This window comes from Musca vetustissima, unplaced genomic scaffold (assembly GCF_032173495.1).
Source record: "Musca vetustissima isolate MV318-11 ecotype Yass unplaced genomic scaffold, APGP_CSIRO_Mvet_v1 utg615299, whole genome shotgun sequence".
Classification (NCBI taxonomy): Eukaryota; Metazoa; Arthropoda; class Insecta; order Diptera; family Muscidae; genus Musca; species Musca vetustissima.
The window spans coordinates 1-25,220 of NW_026879026.1; the positions used below are offsets into that span (position 1 = coordinate 1).

General features: G+C 33.5%; 1 protein-coding gene across 1 annotated transcript; it reads left to right on the forward strand.

Annotated features, from left to right (window-relative positions):
- Positions 1 to 1,936: 1,936 nt before the first annotated feature.
- LOC133323837 (uncharacterized) lies at positions 1,937 to 24,998 on the forward strand (the record flags this gene model as incomplete). The annotated part of the gene is made up of 3 exons (XM_061532736.1): positions 1,937 to 2,074; positions 7,333 to 7,366; positions 22,350 to 24,998. Coding segments are annotated over exons 1-3 (2,821 nt in total), but the record flags the coding sequence as incomplete, so codon positions are not given.
- Positions 24,999 to 25,220: the final 222 nt, after the last annotated feature.

Here is a 25,220-nt window from a genome sequence, read left to right on the forward strand (position 1 = left end):
ACAAGAAGAGACATAAGATCACTTGCTTTTCAACTGGCAAAAAGAAATAACATACCAAATCAATTTTCCGTTATTCAGGAATTTTCTGGTAAAGAATGGTTTTACGGCTTTATGCGACGCCATAAACATGAATTAAGTTTGAGGGAACCAACCGGTACTTCTTTTGATAGAGCAAAAGGCTTTACAAAGGAAAATGTGGATTTGTTTTTTAATATTTAGGAAAGTGAGTATAACGAGAAAAAATTTCCAGCAATGTCAATATGGAATGTTGACGAGACTGGACTTACTATTGTTCCATCCCAAATTCCAAAAGTTGTGGCCAGAAAAGGAAAACGGCAAATTAGATCAATGACTTCTGCGTAACGTGGTTCATTAGTAACTGTCATCAGTTGTATGAGTGCCGCTGGATCTTTCGTTCCTCCATTTTTTATATTTCCCCGAAAAAATGAGAATACTAGGCTTATGAAGAACGCCCCACCTGGATCCGAATTTGCTTGTCATGTATCCGGATGGGTTCAAACTGATATATTCACAAATTGGTTTCCCCACTTCCTAAAAATAACAAAAGCATCACCTACCGAGCCATGTTTGTTAATTTTAGATGGACATTATAGTCACACTAGAAATTTAGTTCTTTTGATTCTCGCTCGCGATAATGGTGTAACAATAATTTCTTTACCTCATCATTCAAGCCACAAGATGCAGCCTCTAGATAGAACATTTTTGAGAACGCTTAAAACTTATTACAGTGAAGAAATAAGAACATTTATGCGTGAGAATGGAAGAAAAGTAACCAACTATGACGTTGCAGAACTTTTTGCAAATGCTTATCTCAAAGTGCAGCAGGGCTATATCGGTGTCAATGGATTCAAATGCACTGGCATTTATCCATTCGATAGATATATTTTTGACGACGCGGATTTCATAGCTGGGGAACAAGTTTCGAAAGAAAATAATTCAACTATACAAAGCTCTGGACAAATAACTGGACAACAAGTAAAGGAATGGACCGACATAACACAAAGTTCTGACCATATAGATTGTGCATTAGATTTACATCCAAGTACAAGTAAATATATTTCACCCTGGCAACTATTTCCAGTTCCTAAAATAAAATCTAATTTGTCCATGCAAAAAAACAAGAAAAACAAAGCCAACAGTTCTCACAAAGTCTCCATATCAAAAGGACCTGCAAACATTTCAGTTAATGAAAATCAAGAAGGAAACAAAAGGATTGAAAGAAAATAAAAAAACGTAAAACAAAGAGAAATGCTGCGAAAAGTAAAAATATCGTTATGGCAGAAAAATTAAGAGAAAGCAAACGAATTCATTCGCGCAATGTAAGTGATTCCTCTTCAAGCGAATCAGATTCTAATCTGGTTTTAATAGACTCCACAAAATAAGGACACACGGTGCGAATTGTGTAATATTTCATTTAACGAAGACATTCAATTTATTATTGGCTCACGACAATGTCTTCCTAAAAAGTGCAATTTTCGTTTGTAAGCCCTGTTCTTAAAATCATCAATAACTTATATAACAATAACTATATAAATTTTTACATTAACATTTGTATAATTTAATTTAAGCTACTGAAGAAATGTTTTTGTTTTATTGTTTAAGGAAAATAACATTTTATTTTCTATTTATGTTTTTACTGTTACCCAAAAATCAAATTAATAAAAATTTACCACGGGTATTCCATAAATTGTGTCTACCAATTTATTTGCTGGTTGTTGTTGTAACAGGTTGGCTGTTGACGAAAGTTCTTTCCTGAAAAATGGAAGTAGGAAAAGGAAAATATATTAATTAATTATTAGGGATTCGGATTTGAAGAGGGTAGCCGGAGAAATTGTGCCACCTCTATTGGCATTAGCCATAAGTCTATGGGCATGAATAAATGGTGTGTGTCGTGAGGGCTTTGCTGGCAGGAAAAATGGTTCCGGGGACAATGCGCTCTCGATACGAATTGAGTACATTGCTGTATCCGGACCTTAGTTGTCCCAGAATTGAACGGGTTTGCCTAGGAAGAAGCCGCTCACTCTCTGCATTGCACTTATCACGGGATGGTGAGGTAATGTGGACTAGTAGTCCACATGACCCGTACTTACTGGTCCACATTACTCGTCATGTGTTTTATTTCGCAATTTTGGATTTTTTAAATTTAATTCAATAAAAAAATTATAGACAAATATACATATATAATTTTTGACCTGAAATATGATTAGACAACATATCTACTAAATTACTGAATCAATTGCTGTTTATTTTTTACCTATGTAATGGTCATAGTATTAAAAAAAAAAAACAAAATGGTGGCCCACATTGCCCGAAGTTACTCTATTAGTTGTAATTTGGTATTTTGTGTAGCAAAATTCAATATTGGTGCATCTTTTGCATATATCGGTCAAATAAACTGTTGCAAAAATGTGGTAAAATGGAATATGTTGGGCAATTATTTATTAGTTTTATAGTGTCATTTGTAATAAGTGTGAACGCTGTTAGATAAAACAATATCAATAAATAATATTATATTCGAATAAAGAAATGTCTTACCAAAATTACATATATAGCAACACCATCCCGTGATAAGGGCAGTTAAATAGTGCAAGAAAATATGCAACGCGTGCATGACAAAATTCATATATGTTTCAATACAGGCTCTAATATAAGTAACATTTCGGATAATGATGTTGTGTGTGGACCTTGAGATGACAAAACCAAATAAAACAAATTTTGTTTTCTATCTCTATCGAATAATTTTTTCATCGTCACGCACATGTTACACTTTCCTTCAATAAATAAAAACTATAATATCACTTTTATTTATACAAATATACTGATTACGTTACGAGATGCAAATAAAATCGCGCCCAACAATAGTTCATATTGTAGAAGATTTTGCTTATTGTACAACTGATACACTATATATATATATACACACCAATATAGAAGCATCTAAAACTCCAATTAAATCACTTTGTGGAATTTTCACAGCATTATTTACCTTTTCAAAACGGTTTCATGAAAGGCAGATCTACTACTTCCAATCTTCTTGAATTTGTTTGTCATTTTCATAATGGCTTTGCAATTAAAAAACAAACTGATGTTATTTATACAGACTTCAGTAAAGCTTTCGATACTGTAGTTCATAAGCTATGGCTCCATAAACTAAATGTTATAGGGCTCCCGTCAATTCTTTTAAGCTGGATTTAATCATATTTAGAGGATCGTACCCAAAAAGTTTTTTTCGGTGATTCCTTTTCTAAAGATATTATTGTTTCCTCTGGAGTTCCGCAAGAAAGTCATTTGGGTCTGTTATAGTTTGTTCTTTATTTAAATGATCTTCCGAATTCCATTCGTTATTTTAAAATACTAATGTATGCAGATGATGTCAAGCTGTTTTCACGTACAAATACACGTAATTCAGTTTATTTACAGTACGATTTACACTCACTCTTGAACTGGTGCAGTACAAATGTAATGTCTGTTAACTTAAAAAAATGCAAGAAATTTTCTTATTCAGATCACATCCAATACAAACCGACTACTTTATAGGGTCATATAAACTGGACAATGTTGATTCTTTCTCTAATCTTGGCGTCATCTTAGATCCTAAACGAAGGTTTCATCTTCATATCGATTCATGTGTTAGTAAAGCCAAGTCTTTATTAGGTTTCATTAAACGCTAGAGTTCGATGACCCTTTTGTTACTAAAAGATTATTTGTTAGTATTGTCCGCCCAGTTCTAGAATGGTTGCATTCTTTGGAGTCCGTTTTATAAATGTCACTGTGATAAAATTGAGTCAGTTCAAGTTCAGTTTTTAATATTTGCCTTGCGTGGCCTAATTAGGAATCCATCGGAATTACTTCCACCTTATAAAATTAATTAATCTTCCAACACTAGAAAGAAGACGCTCTATTTTATGAGCATTATTTATTATTAAATTAACACGTGGACTGATTGATTCACCTTTTCTTACGGCAGAAATAATTTTTAATGTTCCATCTCGAAGAACAAGTAATTTTGAACCGTTGAAGTTGGCCGTCGCGAGAACTAATTATGAACTAAAAAACCCAACCCAATGAGGTCCCTTTGTTTAATATATAATAGCATAAGTAATGTAATATGCCTAAGTAGTCCATTGCATGCTATCAAGAATTCTATACTGGGCTTGGAAACAGTAGACCCTTTCATTTGTTTGTTTAATGTATACTAAGTTAGTTTATGGCATTTATTGATCTAATTCTAATCTATATTTGTTGTATAATTACTAATTGCCGGCTGATGATCTATCTGTAGCCGGAATTGTTAAAACACTACTAACCCGCCATAGTCCGGTCTTTGGTGTGTACGTGCTCCCTGCGTATAGGGAGGTAGCTCCCTCGGTCGGCAGGGGCGGGTGTAAGAGGTCGTGGGAACGAACGAAAAAAAAACAAAATTGCTCTCGACATACTAACAGATCCACCGAATATTTAAAAAGTTATGACTTCAATTATATTATTATTTGAAATTATATTGGAATTGTATAAGAAAGAATTTCATTATTAGCTTCAATGTTTTTTCCTTTCCAATAAAATTGATAAATACTAGTAAAAAAATAAATTATATAAGAGTCGAGCAGATATTGCTTGTGAAATATAGCAACGTCAATAACATTTTTGATTTTAGCGCCCTTTCCTTTTATATCCTCCGTTTTTTGAGACTGAATACCTAAATCTGTGTGTATTTTAATTATGTTAGTTAGGTTGTTATTCAATGTAAACTTTTAGCTCAGTGACCACGTTCAATGTTGATTTCCTGTTTAAAGTTTTCCCCAACTATGGAGAGTCGCACAAAAAAGGTGACCTAAACAATTTCTATTTGAGTGCAAGAGCCAGAACAGATTTACAGAATTGTTGACAAAATAGTTAAAGAACAGTGTGTCGGAAAACGTTGAACATAGTTATTGTTGTTGTTTTATGATTGTATAGTGGATTATTTTTAGAAGATTTTTTGAACTAATTCAGATAAAATTACAACTTAGGAAAACTATGCTAACATTATATACTTGCTGTCTAAACATTGAATAGTTAAAGAATTTGTGTCTGTTATATAACCTAAATAAAATGTGTAACAACAGCGTTAAGAGGTTTAGGATTATTATTCTAAAGCACTAGCAGTTTTTTGCGAAATGTTATAAAAACCATTCAAAATGATGTGGAACATCCAAATGATAAATATTTGGATACTCTGTATTCCGCACATGAGCAAAAATTCGTCGCAATCGGACAAACGTTTGATATTTGGTATACAATATAGATGCAATTGGCCCGAAATGTATATGAAAGCTTTATGTAGGCCTGATCCGGTTCCAACAAAACTTAATAACTGTCATTCTAGACGCAATTTGGCCCGTTTTGAAAAATATATATCTGAACAAATTACACCATCTTCAATGGACTTATGGATCCATGCATTCATAGAGCTCCGATGTAGTGTTTCTTCTTCATTTTCGGTTTGCAAAAATATCTTAGCCGTATTCTCCAATCTAAGCCTATCTGCTTGTCTGCAATTTAATGGATACTCAATATTATTGCTATGAAAGGTTAATAATGCTGTTACAACCAGTGAGCGGAGCAGTATAGTCGGACGGGGCCGACCATACGATACCCTACACAACTACCGCGGAACTCTAACTTTCTGCGGGTGTTTATTCCGAGCCTGAGCAATATTTCGTGATATTTGCCGCGACTTGCCCGATTAGTGGTCAACAGCACATTTTCCGTACAGACCTTCTAATTACTTGTCCTGGTCACGGATGGTCCGCCAGAAACAGTGATCTAAATGACGTACATTTCCGACATACGTCAGTAACGTCGCAAATCTATCCAATACCATTAGGTTTTTGACAAAATAGGTATTTCCATTAATCAATTTAAAAACTACTCAAATCCATAACAAATTTCAAAATTTTTCTTCTCAAAACAGTAAGAATTTTTTATCACTTCTAGTAAGGAATAGTCAGATATATGTAAAAAATTCTACATATACTTGAAACTAACTGAAATAAATTACGTTTACTACATTTATCACGTTGTTGCGTATATTACGTTTTCAACGTTTACAACTTTTTATAGGTCGAAAACAAAAAAATTCGTCACACGGACCATCCCTGGTCTAGGTTCCCCTCACGGTGGGTTGTGTTGTGACGTTCGGCTTATATTCGACTATAAAACATACAAAAAATTAAGTTTTCGGTCCATTTCGTACCAAAATTTTAATCTGATCATTACCGAAAATTATAGGCGTTGTCCTTGACCATAATTGGAACTTCATGGAAAATTTTAAAACGATCAGCGCCATATTTCCGTCCTATAATGTGGTAATGGGTTACTAAATAATATCTGAATACGCAAGCACCTGTAAATATTTGAGTGTAAATATTTGAGTGTAACTCCCACATCCGAGTACATACGACAATATAATTGGTATCAATTTATAGGCCAACCACTACTCTTGGATATACTATCAACTTCTCGGGTCTATGTCCTTCAGGAGTAAATATATACGCCATAGAATACAAATTTTGTAATTTTTCACACAAAAGCCAGGGTCCATTTGAACCGCTAAATATTGGCCCATCTTTATCAAAACAGGCATGCTTATTCTTTGGCTCGACCCCCTTCTCCATGTAAAAATTCGCGAAGTTTGGGCCACAATTGCGGCCTCTAAAGCAATCACAAAAACCGACAAAAATTTAGTATTTGGTCCATTTCATCCCCTAAATATTAACCGATTTTTACCAAATAGGGGTCTTCATTGGCCAGAACCCATCCTACATGCAAAATTTCGCGAAGATTGGTCCATAACTGTGGCCTCTATCGTGTTTACAAATTATAATGGACAGACGGACAGAAACACATGTCTAGATCGACTCAGCTAGTCAAGATATGACGATCGGTATACTTAAAGGTGGGTCTAGGACCAATATTTCTCGTCGTTACAAACTCTTGGAGCTGCACAAAGCTATACCCAGTAGAAAATACTCTCTGGCGTGACAATTTCGTAGACGAAACGTTGACAAAATTTATGGAATTGTCATTCATGACAAAACACATAATATGTCGTCGATAATGTCGTTCTTCTCGAAATATGAAAACAAAACAAAAATTGTCTGAATCGAGTGTACTATGAAATATTGACAGAAACAAATAAAAAATTCTTTCTGAAAATATATGTATATAGGAAATCTTGGATAAAGAAGACTTGTTTTCGTGGTTAAAATAGGTAAGTTTAACTGAATATATAATTATTTATATCATTATTTAAATGTATTGTTTTACTTTTAGGATGGTGCAGATAAATGGCAATTGGTGAAATATTGTAAGTAATATCTGAAACATGTCTCATATTTCAATGGATTTTAATGTTGTTGTTTCTTTATAGATGTTGTTAGAATGGTGAAAATCACTACGCCGACGTCTCTGGAAATGTGCTATTTATATTATGTATTATTATATTATTATGTTAATACAATGTATGTTTTTGTAATGTAATAAATTTCATGCTATAAGAAATATAAATGAAAAATATGTATGTATGCAAGGTATATTAAAAAGGTAACCGTATCAAGCCAGCTGATGGTAACATTATATGTCACAACAATTTGTTGTTCTTGAAATCGCCATAAAAAAATAAAATATAATTATAAATGAAAATTAAAGAAGACAGACTAAAGCAACAAAAATATATGTCATGCCTATGATACCTTCACATGAACTTCTATAGACCTTTACAGAAGAGCGTTTTGGTTTTTTTAAAAATCTATTGCCTTGGGACTTTCTATAAAGATTTGGTGGCGTATTTCACGCAAAAATCCTCTCATTATAGATATCGTTTATAATGCGGCATAAATTATATCCATAATCGAAGGCAACGCGTTAATCTTCGAAGAAGACTTTAGAATAGACAATACATAGATATGATCAAGAAAACCAGAACTACATTCTGGAGTTTTATTGTTAAACGTTGTTAGAATTCAGTTTCTTCAATTTGATATTTTGTTTTCTTATTGAAAATTTCCTTGCAAAACTCTATGTTCGCTTCCATACAATGATACGTCCCGATTTCAATCATTTGGTTGTAATTTCGAACTTAAGATTTCCACATATGTTGAGATTTGTATGCTGATGTGTTACTACCACAGACAACATATTCAAATGGGTCCACGTCTTCGTATCTCCAAAAATGTATTCCTTGTCATCAATTCCTTAACATTAACGAATCATTTTTATCCTTTACACTATTTTTAATTCATAAATTAACCATTTACAAAAATCACACAAAATTAAAAAAAGTAAATAAATATTTTATAAAACTGTAAAAATGCCTTATTCTGATTGGTGGAAAAATAAAAGGCGAATTCATTTTTATTCGCCTTGATAACAATTTTGACATATTATGTTCCCAATTCGCCGATGCGGCTACCTTATATATCTACCTTGTATGTATGTATATATATTTTTATTTGAGTTTTAAATGGGGTATGATTGACGACAAGATTGATGACAATAGGTATACGACAGGGTAAGTGAATCTGTCGTTAACGAGAAGTAGGGAGTTTAGTTGCCCAAGTTGTCTTGCATGATTACTGCGACACTTGTGTGAAAATTTCCTAAACGATTTTACATTGCAGTCTGCAAAGTGTCTTCAAGGAATTTCCATTGTCTTACACGATTCGTTGATGTTGCCTGCAAGACACTTTCTACTGGGTAATACCCTGACAACACAGTTGTGTAGGGTATAAAAAGTATTTATTTTTACTGTTAATGTGATTTGTTTTCGGGACATTGTTGTTAACATGAATCACATATAAATTAATAAGTTTTTTTATAAAATCTAGGTTATAATGTAGAATGTGATTTTATACCCTCCACCACAAAATGGTACAAAATAATGGGTATGTTTGTTTTTTTTTTTTTTTTTTTTTTTTTTTAACGGAGTTTCGTTTCGTTTTTTAACGGCGGACAATGCCATACATTTCCCATTAATAAATAGTTGTTATTTTAACAATAAATTTACAGTCACAACAGATGGAAAATGTTCTGTGATTTAATCGCATACCCATCAAAATGCCCAGAATGCATGCGACAAAATTTACGTATAATGACATAAAATAACCAGCAAGGAAAGTAGTAAAGTCGGACGGGGCCGACTATATGATACCCTTCACCACTATGAGTATATTAAAAAGGGCTAATAACATGAAATTGGATGAAATAAAATATGTGATATTTATCTAAATGTGAATCGACTTAAACATGTCATTCGTTTGTTACAATGGGACAAAAGTATGTAAATCGACTTCAAAAAAAATATCAATAGGTCATCCGTTGGGCTATGTCTGTACTTCTAGAAAACGCAACTACGTAATTCTATGCTCAATTGTGTACGTTGTGCAAAATTTGATGCCAATCTGACTAACATGAGGAATTTGATGCCCAATTTACTTAAAATCGGGTGAAAATATATATGGAAGCTATATCCAAATATGAACCGATTTCAACGAAACTAATCACAGGTTAGGTTACACTAATTTCAGTAAGTTTTGTTCCTATCAGCCATATATTGGTCCCTTGGTGCGTCAATTTCTTAAAATCAATCTATAATATATGGAAGCTCTATCTAAATGTCAACCGATTTTCACAAAAACTTGGCACACATCATTCTGTACTAAATTCAGTACGCCAAATTTCGTGCAAATCGAAAAATATATGTGGACTTTGGTGCACCATTTACATGAAATCGGACGAAACTATATATGGGAGTTATATCTAAATCTGGACCGATTTTCACGAAACTTGCCAGACATCATTCTAGACCCAAATGATTAGGCTGTACCAAATTTCGTGCAAATCGAAAGATATATAGGGACTTTGGGGCACCATTTACATTAAATCGGACGAAACTATATATGGGAGCTATATCTAAATCAGGACCGATTTTCATGAAACTTGGCAGATATCATTTTAGGCTCAATTCAGTACGTTATGCACAATTTCGGGCAAATCGAAAGATATATAGGGACTTTGGGGCACCATTTACATGAAATCGGACGAAACTATATATGGGAGCTATATCTAAATCTGGACCGATTTTCACGAAACTTGCCAGACATCATTCTAGACCCAAATGATTAGGCTGTACCAAATTTCGTGCAAATCGAAAGATATATAGGGACTTTGGGGCACCATTTACATAAAATCTGACGAAACTATATATGGGAGCTATATCTAAATCGGGGCCGATTTTCTCGAAACTTGGCAGACATCACTCTAGGCTTAATTCAGTACGTTATGCAGAATTTCGTGCAAATCAAAAGATATATAGGGACTTTGGGGCACCATTTACATGAAATCGGACGAAACTATATATGGGAGCTATATCTAAATCTGGACCGATTTTCACGAAACTTGGCAGATATCATTCTAGGCCTAATTGATTAGCCTGTACTAAATTTCGTGCAAATCGAAAGATAAATAGGGACCGTTTCCATTAAATCGGCCGAAAATATATATGGGAGCTATATCTAAATCTGAACCGATTTTTCCCAATTTCAATAGGGTTCGTCCTTGGGCCAAACAAATGAACTGTGCCAATTTTCATCCATATCGGATCATAAATGCGACCTGTACTTTGCTCACAAAAATACATGGACAGACAGACAGACGGACAGACGGACGGACGGACATGCATAAATCGACTTAAAAAGTGATTCTATGCATATTCTCAAAAGGAACCATGGGTCTATCTCGTTTCCTTTTGCCTGTTACAAACATATGCACAAAGACATAATACCCGGTACCACAGTTTGGTGAAGGGTATAAAAACCGAAAATATGGGGAATATACCAAAAAATGTTCCCATATAGATAATTTATATAAAAACATATTATTGATTAATTTTGGTATGAAGATGTTCCACCTAATGATAACCTAAAAGAATAACTTACAAGAAGGTATTTTCCATAGACAAGTATGTAGTGATGCACTATGGGCCAGAGATCCAGGTTTTTTTTTGATCATAATTAATGCATGGGGGTAATGAAAAATAATAAATATAACATAAAAGGGTTTCGAGGACGTTAATTACGGTCTCCAATAAAAACAAAGAAAAACTTCAATAGGGTGAATCGAAAATGAAGGTCAATTTTTTTTTAAATATCAAATTATTTTTGAACACGTTTAGTTGAGCTAAGCACAAGACTTTTTAAGAAAACATTATATTCAGTCGTTCGTGCGTCCATATATACCGTAATAATGAAACATTAAATGATGTTTAATTTCTACTCACAGTAGAAACAATTCGGGATTTTTCTCCGCAAAAGCTAAAGTCCAGTGGTAGTTCTGTAGAATATTTGTTTACTATTTATACCATTCACCACACAGTGTGGTACCAATTCAAATTAGTTAACAGACCCATACACATGATTATACTAACTTCTCTTAAAACTTGCCGGATCTCACGATAGATTGAGCTGGATCTGAAAAGGTTGAGATATATATGTATCTCTGTCCATGTAGTTTGTAAATTCGACGGTTAACATGACCCTAAAGGAAACTATTCGTTTAGTTTTGTGAAGTATTTTAATCAATTATATTCATTTTCTCTGGCATCTTAATAACCAACTTAAATAACTTTTCATAGACGATGTTTATCCCTTACGGGGTTAAAGAGGTATTATGGTTTAATGGCTCTGAAAATAAACACCACATTATTTATTAAAACATCCTGAAATCCCAATGGAGTCGCATTCGACTTTGAGACATTTTACCAGACATATGTGTCTGTTAGGTGATTGTGTTAAGTCCCATGTCCTTTGCTTCTTTGTGTATAAGTATGTGTCAATAGTAAAACAGGTTGTGCTTTACTTATGGATTGTTTTTATTGTCATCTTTAGTCTGGTAGCGTTAAATTAGTATTTTCTGAGTTATGTTATTTACAATCCCGAAAACTCCATCACTCACACTAGCACAAGCACGCATGTGTGGAGATTAGAAAAATACACGTGTAATGCGTAGATAAGGTCCATAGGGTACGTGTAAGCGGAATTTCGCTCGTACCAATGTTCTGAATATATCCATGGTGTGTGCTACACAGAATTGTATTGTTGCCTTATGATAACAGGGATTGAAGGTAATTTTCTCTCTTTGAAAACTCAGTGTGGCATATTTACTTGTTGCGAACATAAATTCCCTCCGGCCTATGACTGTCGTTTGAATGGTTTGAACGACAAAAAACGTTAAATTGTTAAAGTATCTCTGCAGTGTATAATAAATTATGTGTTGTAAATCAATTTAAAGATGTTGAAAACTTGGATTCACAAAAAGAAAACTTGTATTAAATAGTGAATTGATTTGCTTTGAAACGTAAATGTTGTTTACGGAATAAATTTCATATTTTATCCTGAACAATAATACGCTTAAAAACACATTTTTGTCATTATGTTGACAATTTTAAATATTTCTGAAAATGACAATCTTGGAAATCATTTAAAATTTAATGATCTTTTGTATCCCATTAATCTTTTCGGCATAGTGTGTATAATTTATTAGTGGATGTGGACATACGTCGCATTTAACAGTGGAGTGATTAGTTCGCAAGCACAATTTAAAGTAAAAACTTCAACAGTCAGTCCGTTTAATGTTGATGAAGAAACTGGTGGTGTAGCTTCTTTTCATGATATTTAATTGCAGCAATGTTTGCTGTAGAAGTTTGTCGAAAGCGCTAGGAATACTCTCATAATATTTTTATATATGTGTATAACCTTATTAAAATCGATTACATGTGTTGGAGATGCCGAATTTAAACTCGTTACGTGATGCACCAAAGACACAACATCTTTCCAATTGAACAACATTTTGCATAGGATACCGATGTGAATATACATATATGTGAAATCGTTTCTGATAAATCTATTCATAAATCTTATGTTCACCTCCTACCAAAGTATTGTAGGATATCATACCATTTCTCGTGGAAGATGATGGACTTTGTTTCAGTTTGATTCTACACCACACCGTGATATATGTCATTATGTCTTTGTGCACTATTACTCCTTTGAGGATATTCATACGAGGTCTGATGAAAAAATAACCGCTGTATTGTGACATTTGACTCGTTCAATGAAAATGTAATCGTCAAATTGCAATCAGAGAGGTGACACTTGGCTCATGCGAAGCATTCTTACGAATGTTTGAAGCATGCAACGTGCGGCAACGAAGATTGTTCCAAAATTGCTACAAGGTTGTGGAACGCAAAAAATTGCAGAAAAACAATAATGAATTTTACAACATTATTCTGACTTTTTCGTCTTCTGAAAACAGGAAACTGATAAATGTAAAGTGTATTGTTGTCATTAAGAAAATAAAGCTGTTCGCTCATTATTCGGTATTCTGGGGAGTTTGTGCAATTTTTTTTATCGAATTTGCAAAAACTTAGTATTTTGAAGCATATTTTGGTGGCATGTCATTGTACCAAATATTGTTAATACTGGTCCACTTTTTGTAACATGCAAAAGAAATCTAGATAGAGCCAGGGTTCCTTTTGACAATATGCACAGAATCACTTTCTGAGTCGATTAATGCATGTCCATCTGTCTCTCCGCCAAGTTATTTGTGTGAGCAAAGTACAAGTCGCATTTATGATATGATTTTTTGAAATGTGGAACAGCATGATATAGACATAGATTCCATGTTGTGTCCGATTTTATGAAAATGGTGCCCCATTCTCCCAATATTTGTCCGATTGAGAAACATTATGTATGTGAAGTTTTGTTGAAATCAGTTCAGATTTAGATATAGCTTCATACACGTACTTTTGTTTAACATATTGAATTGAGTCTAGAATAACATGTGATGAAATCGGTTCAGATATAGCTCAGACACACATTTCTGTACGATTTTAAGCAAACGGTCACGGAAGTTATTTGCTTTACGTGAAATATTGCATATCATATTGGATTGTAATCGATTAAGGTTTAGATTTAGCTTTCATATATATTTTCATCTGATTTAATCTAAATGGTGTCCCAAATAGGTAAAATTTGTATGATTAGGGCAAATTATTGCACAACGTACCAAATTGAAACTTAGATAATGTGAATTGGATTTGGATATAACCGCTATATATTTCCGTCCGAGTTCATGCAAATTGTGCAATAAACGTTTCTCCGATCGAGATAACATTTTGGACCGCGCACTGTGCTGCGGTGGATGCCGCGGTTGTTCAAATACGTCCAGATTTATATGTAGCTCACATACATAATTTCGTTCGATTTCATACAAATGATTTACATTTAATTTTTCATAGATTTCAGAATATTATGTGTATGGATTGTTTTAAATTAGTTCAAATATTTATGTAGTCTACACAGTTAACTTCGTCCGATTTCAATCAAACAATGGCCCTCCAAAGATGCTATCGGGATATTTTACATATAAGCATTTACCCAAAGCAGTGAAGCGTATCATATAGTCGGCCCTGTCCGACTTTTGAACTTTTCTTACTTTGATTTTTATGCCAGGTGATATTTTATACAAGAACAATAAATGGAAAATATGCAAGAAACCCAAAATATATGGGGTCAATTATATGAGGGCTATTAAAAATATGAACTTTCTTGAAATGTGTTGTTGGCTGTTAGTTTTATTAAGCTAGGGACAACATAGTTTGTTATACCATTCACCATACTGTGGTACAGGGTACTATGTCATTGTGCATATATTTGTAACAGGCAAAAACAATAGAGATAGACCCATGGTTCCTTTTGAGAATATGCATAGAATCACTTTCTGAGTAGTTTTATGCATTTCCGTCCGTCCATGTATTTTTGTGAGCATAATACAGGTCACATTTATGATCCGAATTGGATGAAATTCGGTACAGGTCACATATTTGGCCTACGGAGGAACCCTATTGAAATTGGAAAAATTCAGATTTAGGTATAGCTCCCATGTATATATTCGTCCGATCTAATGTAAATGGCGCACTAAACCCATAAATTTAACCGATTGAAACAAAATTTTGCACAACCTACTGAATTAGTTCCGGATGGATGTATTAATGGACGTATTGAAATTGGGGAAAGTTGGGGTATTTTTAGTTTAGTTATTTTAGTTTGTCTGTCTTTCTGTATGTAGAATACATCAGTATCAATACTATGTTATAGTATTCGTTTTGTAATCCCTTCCATATAAATTTTATTTTATCTGCCTATCCTCTCCAAAATTTATAGTATTTGACGTTTAAACGGCATATACATTATAACATATATGGGTTAATCTACTCTATGAGGATTTGTTTGACATATATATAATGAAGTTGACAATTGAAACCGACTGTGTGAACGAAATCCTGTACAATGTAAACGTACTATTATATAGGATTATTAGTAGCTAAAAGAGCCAAAATGAAAACAGATTCCATATATATTGAGGGTTAATTCTGCGATTTTGAAAATATGTTGTTACATTTCACTACGAAACATTATTGGTATGAGCCGTGTTTTTCTATTGTAAACCTTTGAATCTGCTTCGAATGAAATCAAGAAAATTTATTTATTACTAATTTTATGGAACCCCCATTCTCGGTCTCAAAAAATTTAATTGTGTGTTTTGTTTTAATTCGAACCTATAAAATTTCAAGTGAAAATCTCAACAACTTTTGGAGCTACGGCTGAAGTGTTTCTCAAACTTTAAACGTGTTTTTCTCGAAACAGTGTGTTTACGAATGGCGGGCACGATAACTCAAAAACTAATAATCCAATAATTCGGATTCCGATGTTCCAGTGAGGAGTTATCATGCCCGCCTTCAAAAATTAGGACTTTTCTTTAATCACACAAAACAACAACAAAACAATAACAAACAATTTTGGTAAATTATTTTTCTTCTCTTTTAAATCTTCAAATATATATGTGCAAAGTTACAAACCTCAACAAACATTGGTATTGATTTACCAGCAAATTGTATTATTCTGTATGATGTTCAAAATGTTGCGGGTTTCCTATATGATTTCATGTTAGTTGAAAATTTGAATATAACTCCAATGTACGGTATGTTGGGGATTTGGGCAAACCTTTTTATCAAAAAATTCCAGATCTTTGCTTAGTTTTACAGCCTATATTTAGATATTTCATATACTCCTGTCAGCAATTTACAATAACATAACCCTCATATTAAACTCCCGATCGATTTTATGTAACATGAAGTTTTAAAATATCGATGGTATTCAAAGGTATAACCTGACCGAACCTACCAACTTTTTCATTTATTTCAAACTAAATTTAGTTGATGGACAAAGTTGTTAGTCGGATAAACATAACACCATTAATGTGATAAAATTGTTTGTGGAAATTTGCTAACTTAGCGTCTTTGTTGATTCAATTTCTATGAAATGAGACGGAATTTTATGGGAGCTATTCCGAACTTATTCGAATTAAATTTGGCATACTTTCATTCCGACTTAATTCGGAAGGTGACATATTATTGCATTTCGATTATAGACTGACATGGACAGTTAGACATGCATCATCTACTCCATTGATGAAGTATATTCGCAAAAGTGTTTATGGGTCTATCATGTTTTGTATGTTAAAATTAGCTAAAAAGAACGGTTAAAAGGTTATGAAGCAAAAATTAATATTCTACATGCATTTAATGGAGGACACAATATTGTCACGGAATTTTTAAATCCACAAAAAATACCTGTTCTCAGAAATGTTGGATAATATTTCTTTTGTTTTGTAATTTATTTAAATACTGTAAAAAAGAAATATAATATATAGAATAAAAAGGAATTATTCCATTACACATACATACATTCACCGAGGGAATTGACTGCAGTGACTTATTCAATTGCGATGTAAGTACCGTAAGAAGTGTATTTTGTTTTGTATGAATACAAATGCTATCACAGGTTTAATTGTTAGCATTACCGTGGTATCTGTCACTTCCTGGCAACATCTGGAATTATGTATAGATTAAATCTACGCACTCACCTTCCCAGCGTATAATGAACAATTCGTTAAAAAATAATTTGAATATGAAGAATTTGCATTTCGCGCGACATCTGTAGACATGAGGAAATAAATAGGCTTTAGATGTTTGGAATTGTTTTGGAATGAACAAAACATTAGAATGTATTATTTTAATATTTAGCAAAAAACTTTCCTTGATGAAAATATAAATAAAGAACAAAATTTACATTATATTATAACAAATACATGGTGTAGGGTATGAAAAGCACTTTATATCGTTTTAATATCGATTAGTAAAAAATCGATGAGCACAACAAACGTATGGCTCAATGTCGATAAATCTTGAGGTGTATTTGTACATTCGGCGAGTTGAAGACTGTTCCATAAATCCATTGACGCTTTAATTTTGTATCCAATTTTTAACATATAACCATCGAAGCTAAGAGGAATTAAATAAAATCAATGTAATTGTTGTGAATGACAAAAAAACGGCAACTTGTTTACACACGTGTATGACAATATTTCGTTTTTACATTTTTTGGGCACACAAACTCAATTTGAGATTATATGTTGTTAATAACTTATAACTCTTCGAAATAAATATTTATCCATGCGAAAGTTCTTTCAAAAAAATAAGTTAACTCACCAAAAATTAAAATTTCCTGCTTTCATATTACTTAGGCGTTTAAATATGTGCGTGTTTTGATTTTCTGTAAGTAAACCTTCGGATTTTTTGTTATTTTGGAAGCTTTTTGTTAAACTAAACATTTGGTCATAAATAGTTATTTTATTTGGAGGTGATATTGTATGAAGTCTCATATCGAAATTTTACCATGCCAGAACTAAAATAGTATTGAAGATATTTGAAATATAATCTTAAAGTTACTTATCAATAGCAAACTTTAATATTTAAAGTTAATCCTCAACTCAATACTTATGAAATCCAGTTAGCTTAGTCTTAGCCATGCACATTTTTGCGCTCATAATTGTACTGCTACAAATCCTCAGTTATCATTTCCATCTTTGCCATGCTAAAAACCATAAAGACATACGAAATTATCCTCAACTTAAAGATAATTTATTTCACTTATTATTGCATTTTATTATTATTCCATGTATCATTTTTTCGCTTTATTTTCCTTAATACAATTCACAATTGTTTAAGTAAAATACATGATTTTACATTTTTTTGTGGTAATCTTTTTTTTTTTTTTTTTTTTTTTTTTTTTGTTATTTGATTTTTGCCTTGTAAGGGCAGTGATCATTTGAAAGTAATTTTAAGTGATTATTTATACTCTTTCGAGTCGAGCTTGATGATCTAAGTTTTGCAATGAAAAGGAAAGCCAGGAGAAGAACCTACGTACCCACCATTATGCGACGCGTTTCGCCGTTGGTTAAGCGGCTCCTCAGGCATATTGGGCTATGTGGCTTTACAAAGGTCGTAACGTTGATAACTTGTTTTCATTTTGCCCTGATGCGAAACTTGCATATGCGAATTAAATTCAAATTTGTCAAAGTTCGACATTTGTCTTCATTATAGGAACAGTCCTTTTCAAATCAGATTTTTGTTGTAGCGATGGATAATTAATCCACACACCTACAATTGCTTCCATGGTATACACATGTTTTTGCGCAACCGTTTAGGAAGTGTGTTGATGGCTCAGAACGTTAAGCGGTCTGGGCAACATTTGTGTTGCTCCGAGGACCTAAGTTCGAGCCCTAGCCGTGCTCAGCTGAATTAATTTTTGTTATTTGAATTTTGCCTTGTAAGGGCAGTGATCATTTGAAAGTAATTTTAAGTGATTATTTATACTCTTTCGAGTCGAGCTTGATGATCTAAGTTTTGCAATGAAAAGGAAAGCCAGGAGAAGAACCTACGTACCCACCATTATGCGACGCGTTTCGCCGTTGGTTAAGCGGCTCATCAGGCATATTAGGCTATGTGGCTTTACAAAGGTCGTAACGTTGATAACTTGCTTTTATTTTGCCCTGATGCGAAACTTGCATATGCGAATTAAATTCAAATTTGTCAAAGTTCGACATTTGTCTTCATTCTAGGAACAGCCCTTTTCAAAGCAGATTTTTGTGGTAATCGATATTAATCATATTATTAGGCATATACTTTTATGGGAAGAATTTAATTAGAAAACGTTATTAAGTTTAGCCTGCCCAAACTGTTTATACGTTTCACCATGTGGGGTGCATTCAAAATTTAAAATAAAGTCGATTAATTTATATTAACACAGAAGTCTGGGTCCATTTGACCCGCTAAATATTGACCGATCATCATTAAAATAGTCATGCTTAATATGAATTTGCTGGTCCATTGATCATTACCAAAAATATTCTTTGACAGGAACCGATTGACAAAATTCCCCGATTGTACTGCGTTTACAAATTATAATGGACAGACGGGCGGGCAGATACATATGTCCTGATCGACTCTAGCTAGATTTTCTATAATTTCAAATAATTGATATGCGTCAAATTGCAACTAAATCGGATCATAAATGCGATCTGTACTTCGTTTACAAAAATGCAGGGACATGAATAAATCAACTCAGAAATTGACCCTGTACCACAGCGTGGTGAAGGGTATAAAAACCCTACATTACAATCTATGCTAAGACAATTGAATGTATAGATATACATTATTGATTATTGATTTGTAAAAGTTAAACTGAAAATGAACTCCGTTTTACATTTCTCGATTTGAACACAATGTGTACTTATAATTATGGCAAGAAAACAAAATAAAACCAGTAAGGAAGTAGTAAAGTCGGACTGGGCCGACTATATGATACCCTTCACCACTTTGGGTATATTGTACATATTTATCCTAACAGACGTCGCGTTTTTGTTATTTATCTATATCTGAACCGATTTCAGGGAATTCAAAAATTCGATTTCCAAAATTCGTGCAAATCGAAAGATATATAGGGACTTTGCTGCACCAATTACATAAAATTGGACGAAAATATATATGGGAGCTTTATCTAAATCTGAACCGATTTTCGAAACCTAGCACACTTTATTATAGACGCATTTCAGTACGCTTTGCCAAATTTCGTGCAAATCGGAAGATACCTAGGGTCTTTGATGCGCCAATTACCTTAAATCGGATGAAAATATATATGGAAACTATATCTAAATCTGAACCGATTTTCACGAAACTTAACACACATCATTCTAGACCTTATTCATTACTCTGTGCCAAATTTGTGCAAATAGAAAGATATATAGTGACCTTAGTGGACTATTTACCTAAAATCGGTCTAAACTATATATGGGAGCTATATCTAAATCTGAACCGATTTTCTCGAAACACACACATCATTCTGGACCTAAGTCAGTACTCTGTGCCAAATTTCGTGCTAATCGAAAGATATATAGGGACTTTTGTGCCCCATTGACCTTAAATCGGACGATTTCAATAGGGTTCGTCCTTCGGCCAAATAAGTGACTTGCGCCAAATTTCATCCCAATCGGATCATAAATGCGAGCTGTACTTTGTTTACAATTTAACATCTACAGACGGACCGAAAGACGGACGGAAGGACGGACAGACATAAATCGACTCGGAAAATGATTTTATGCATATTCTCAAAAGGAACCATGTGTCTATCTCGTTTCCTTTTGCCTGTTACAAACATATGCACAAAGACATACTATCATTACAGTGGACCTGTTAAAATATTAGTTTTGTTAAAAGTACATCAGCATTTTGCAGTTGAAATGGTGAATGTGAAAGAAACTACCAGTCTGTTCCCGTACTGCAAGAATCTACTACTTTTTACAACGATAACATATATTTCCTTTGTGATATCGAAAAATATAGTAAAGACTAGTAGAGTCTTGTAGTACGGGAACATACCATACATGAATATCATTCATGTTCGAATATCAGAACCCAAACACAATCAAAGACTTAACCGAGCATATTGTGTGCCAGTATGTAGATTTAAAGCAGATTTAAAGAAGATATTACAAATGTAGAAAGTTAAGCATTTACCATTTCCTCGTTACTTTTCTTCGTGCTACGTCATGCACAGATATTGTCAAGTGACACACATTCCTTACTTTTTAATTAATTTAAGACATCGATACAAATGCGACTCTATCTATACACACGTCCTTTCATTCACACTTTCCGCCTGCAGTTCATAAGTTTCAGTTTACAAACAGAATCACTTCTTCAAATCTCATAAAGCTTGACCGACATCAAGTTCTTTATAAATAGATCACAATTTCTAGAATACAATTAAACCGAGCCCATCTCTTCCATCTAAAACTAAGTTTATCATTGCAAACATGAGTATTCTTTCAAAAATATACACTGCATTGATTCAAGGATAATTATTTCTGTAATCTGTCGTGCAGTTCTGCACGTTTTTTTTTTTTTGTGTTACCGACAAATATCGGTAACATTAAAACACATATACCTCAGGTAAAAAATAAAATTTATGTCAAATTATTCATATCAATCGGTAGGGCCTTACGTCTACTTAAAGGAAATTAAAGCAAATGAAATATTACTGTTATCGAAAGAAAGAGAGTACTTTTAAATGTCGAATATATTCGACAAAAACACTGAAAGTGTTAATTATGTCTTCATACAGTTACATAATAACACTACTGAAGTATATTTATGCTGACAAATAAATTACTTTTTTCTGGTCGCATTACTACATTCAAATGATAATAAAGATATGCTGAATAAACAAATTCAATTTTCTAAATCAATAGTCTGTCAACACAATTATTTTATTTTTGAAAAATCAATTTGACAGCTACCCACTTAGTACATCGCCGCAATTTGTCATGTCATTAGAATATATCGGATAATGTTGTTGTTGGTTTAACCACATCGGAAATTCGGTTGTTGTTATTTTCGACAACACAAAATCTACCGCAAAAAATTGAACATGTAAATAATTGAATATTAATTTAACAATGAAGGTATTTAATGATAATAATAAAAGACGATACAAGACAACAATAAAATGAATAAGTCTGTCTTGCTAAACCACTGTGCAAGCAGCAGCTATAAGATCAGAAACACCGCACATAGGAGAATCGAAAATCTAACACCAATTGTTTTCAAACGCATCAAAATGTAATGCCGTGTGTGTATGATTTACATGCGTTGTAATGCTGACCAGTTACAGCATGTATGTAAGGCGATGTGTGTATGGCTGCTAATAGATATATATATATAAATATGGTTGTATGTACATATTGTAAATATTTTAAAGTACAATATCGTAAAATGTAAATATGTAATTTTTGTAGCTTTGCAATGTAAATGCATTTTGTCTTTCTTACCGCAGATGAAATAAATAATTTGGACGAGGCTGATCTTTCTGTGCGTCTTGAATATGTTGAAAAATTAAATCAAAATTTTGAACAGTCTGTATCATTTTTGGAAGAAACTAGTGATGTTGATATGGATGATACGATTCGATCAAATTTTATGACATCATATTTTGAGGTTACTGCCAAGCTTAAGCGCAAGTTAGGTGCCAACACCAATCAACGTGCAGCTTTCCGATCATCAACTCTTCGCCAGTTTTCTGTGGATGAACCAGTTACTGTTCGTAAAACAAGGTTACCGGAACTTCGAATTCCCCAGTTCAGCGGTTCATACACAGAGTGGCCTGCATTCTTTGCAATGTTTTCTACTGCAATAGCAAGTGATATGGATTTATCTAACCTAGAAAAGTTTCAACATTTGAAGACTAGTTTGACTGGTGCAGCGCTGGACACCATCTCGTCTTTAGAGCCTACCGATTCTAATTATGAAAAGGCTATCGATTTACTTAAGAATCGTTTTGATAATAAATTACTTCTTTTTCAAACCCATATTAAGGAAATATTTGGCTTGCATAGTGTGGATAAAAATTCGGCTTTGAGTCTTCGGCAGCTTAGTGATAAGCTTAACGCACACGTAAGAGCTTTGGATACAATATGTTCCAAGGAGCAAATGGCAGATGGATTATTAATTTATTTAATTACGTCAAAGCTAGATTTACAAAGCCTAGCAAAATGGGAGGAGCATTTACATAACGATAAATTGCCCTCGTGGGATTCGTTGTCGTCATTTTTGGATAGAAGATGCCGTATGCTTGAAAATCTTGAAAGTTCCATTAAACCGAAATCACCCAATCATCAGGTAAACAAGAAAACTAATTTTCATGGACGAAATGTGCTAATAGCTTCAGGAGCCACACAGATGTGTACATTTTGTGAAGCGAAAGATCATTACATAACAACCTGCCAAAGTTTTGAAAAATTATCTCCAACACTTCGATTCAAAGAATCGAAGAGATTAAACTTATGTCTAAATTGTTTGAGGAAAGGTCACAGACTTTGGAAGTGTAAATCAGGAACTTGCCGATTTTGCCATTTAAAACATCATACATTGTTGCACATTGGAAATAATGATTTGGAAATTAACTTAACTAATCCTCAAGATAAAGTGTCAGTAGCTCATGAAGTGGTTAATAATATCGAACCAAAGAAACAGTCTACTCTTGTATCATCCAGCTCTAATCAAAACATTTCACATTCTGTCATTGGTTCCAGAGTTCTATTAGCAACTGCAATTGTCTTAGTAAAAAATAAATTTGGTGTGTACGTGCCCTGTCGTGCAATATTGGACTCGGCATCTCAGTTAAACTTTATAACATCGCGTTTCGCAAATCTGGCCCAGCTAAAGGTAAAACATTCTAACGTATATATCTCCGGAATTGGTGAAGGAAGCATTAACGCAGATAAAATAGCAGATGTCGAAATTAAGTCCCATAGTAGCAGTTATTCTGTTTCGTTTTCTGCGGTCGTCATACCAGCTATAACTGACTATCAACCAAACATAGATAATGATGTTAGTAAGTTTAAAATCCCGGAGAACATCAAGTTAGCTGATGAAGGATTTTACAAAAGAAGCCGTATTGATCTATTGATTGGCGCAGGTCTATTCTTTGAGCTTATGAGCGTTGGCCAAATTCGTTGTGGAAACATTTCCACGATTTTGCAAAAAACTCACCTTGGTTGGATTGTGTCTGGTGGTGGTGTACTTCATTCCAAGGCGCATTCATTGGCAGCTACGTGTATGGTTAAGCCTGATACTGATAGCGATTCATCTTTAATTGACATTTTAAAGAGTTTTTGGGAAATTGAAAACAACTTCGCTAATTCTGAAATTTCTCTCCCTGAACATAAATTCTGTGAGGAGCACTTTGCTCAAAATACTATTCAGCTACCTTCAGGTGAGTACTCAGTCTCCCTACCAAAGAAATTGGATACACATATGCTGGGTGATTCATATGATCGGGCACTTCACCGGTTTAAGAACCTCGAGAAAAAGTTGAGTAAGATGCCAGATACAAAGAAAAAATATGTTGATTTTATGAAGGAATACTTAGATCTTCAGCATATGTCGTTAGTTAAAAATATTCCGCAAGATACACGAGCATTCTTTCTTCCCCATCACTGTGTTCAAAAGGAGGATAGCACAACAACAAAACTAAGAGTTGTGTTTGATGGTTCTGCAAAATCAACTTCAGGCATTTCCTTGAACGATATATTATATGCGGGACCTACTATACAACCAAAATTGTTCAATACATTACTACGTTTTCGACTTTTTAGAGTGGCTTTGAGTGGAGATATATCCAAAATGTATCGTTGTGTTCGAGTGAATCCACCCGATGACTATCTTCAATGTATCCTGTGGAGAAATAATACAGAAGAAGATATACAAGTTTATAAACTTGATACTGTTACATATGGAACCAAACCAGCGGCTTTCCTTGCTATAAGGACAATGCAACAACTTTCAATTGATACAGAAACCAGCTTTCCTATCGGTGCTCAAGTTATTAGAAGAGATTTTTATGTGGACGACTTGATCTCAGGCGCAAATTCTATTGAAGAAGTCGTAACTATTAGAGAGCAAGTTACAGCTTTGTTAAAACGTGGTAACTTTCAAATTCGTAAATGGTGCTCTAATGAAAAATTATCTTTGTATGGCGTATCATCTAGTGATCGTGAAACGTTTTTACAATTTCATGACGGAACAGATATAGTCAAAACTCTGGGACTAATTTGGGATCCAAAACTAGATAAATTTATATTTTCTTTTTCTCATTTTGATGAAAACCTCAATACTACGAAAAGAATTATTTTATCTTCTATAGCCC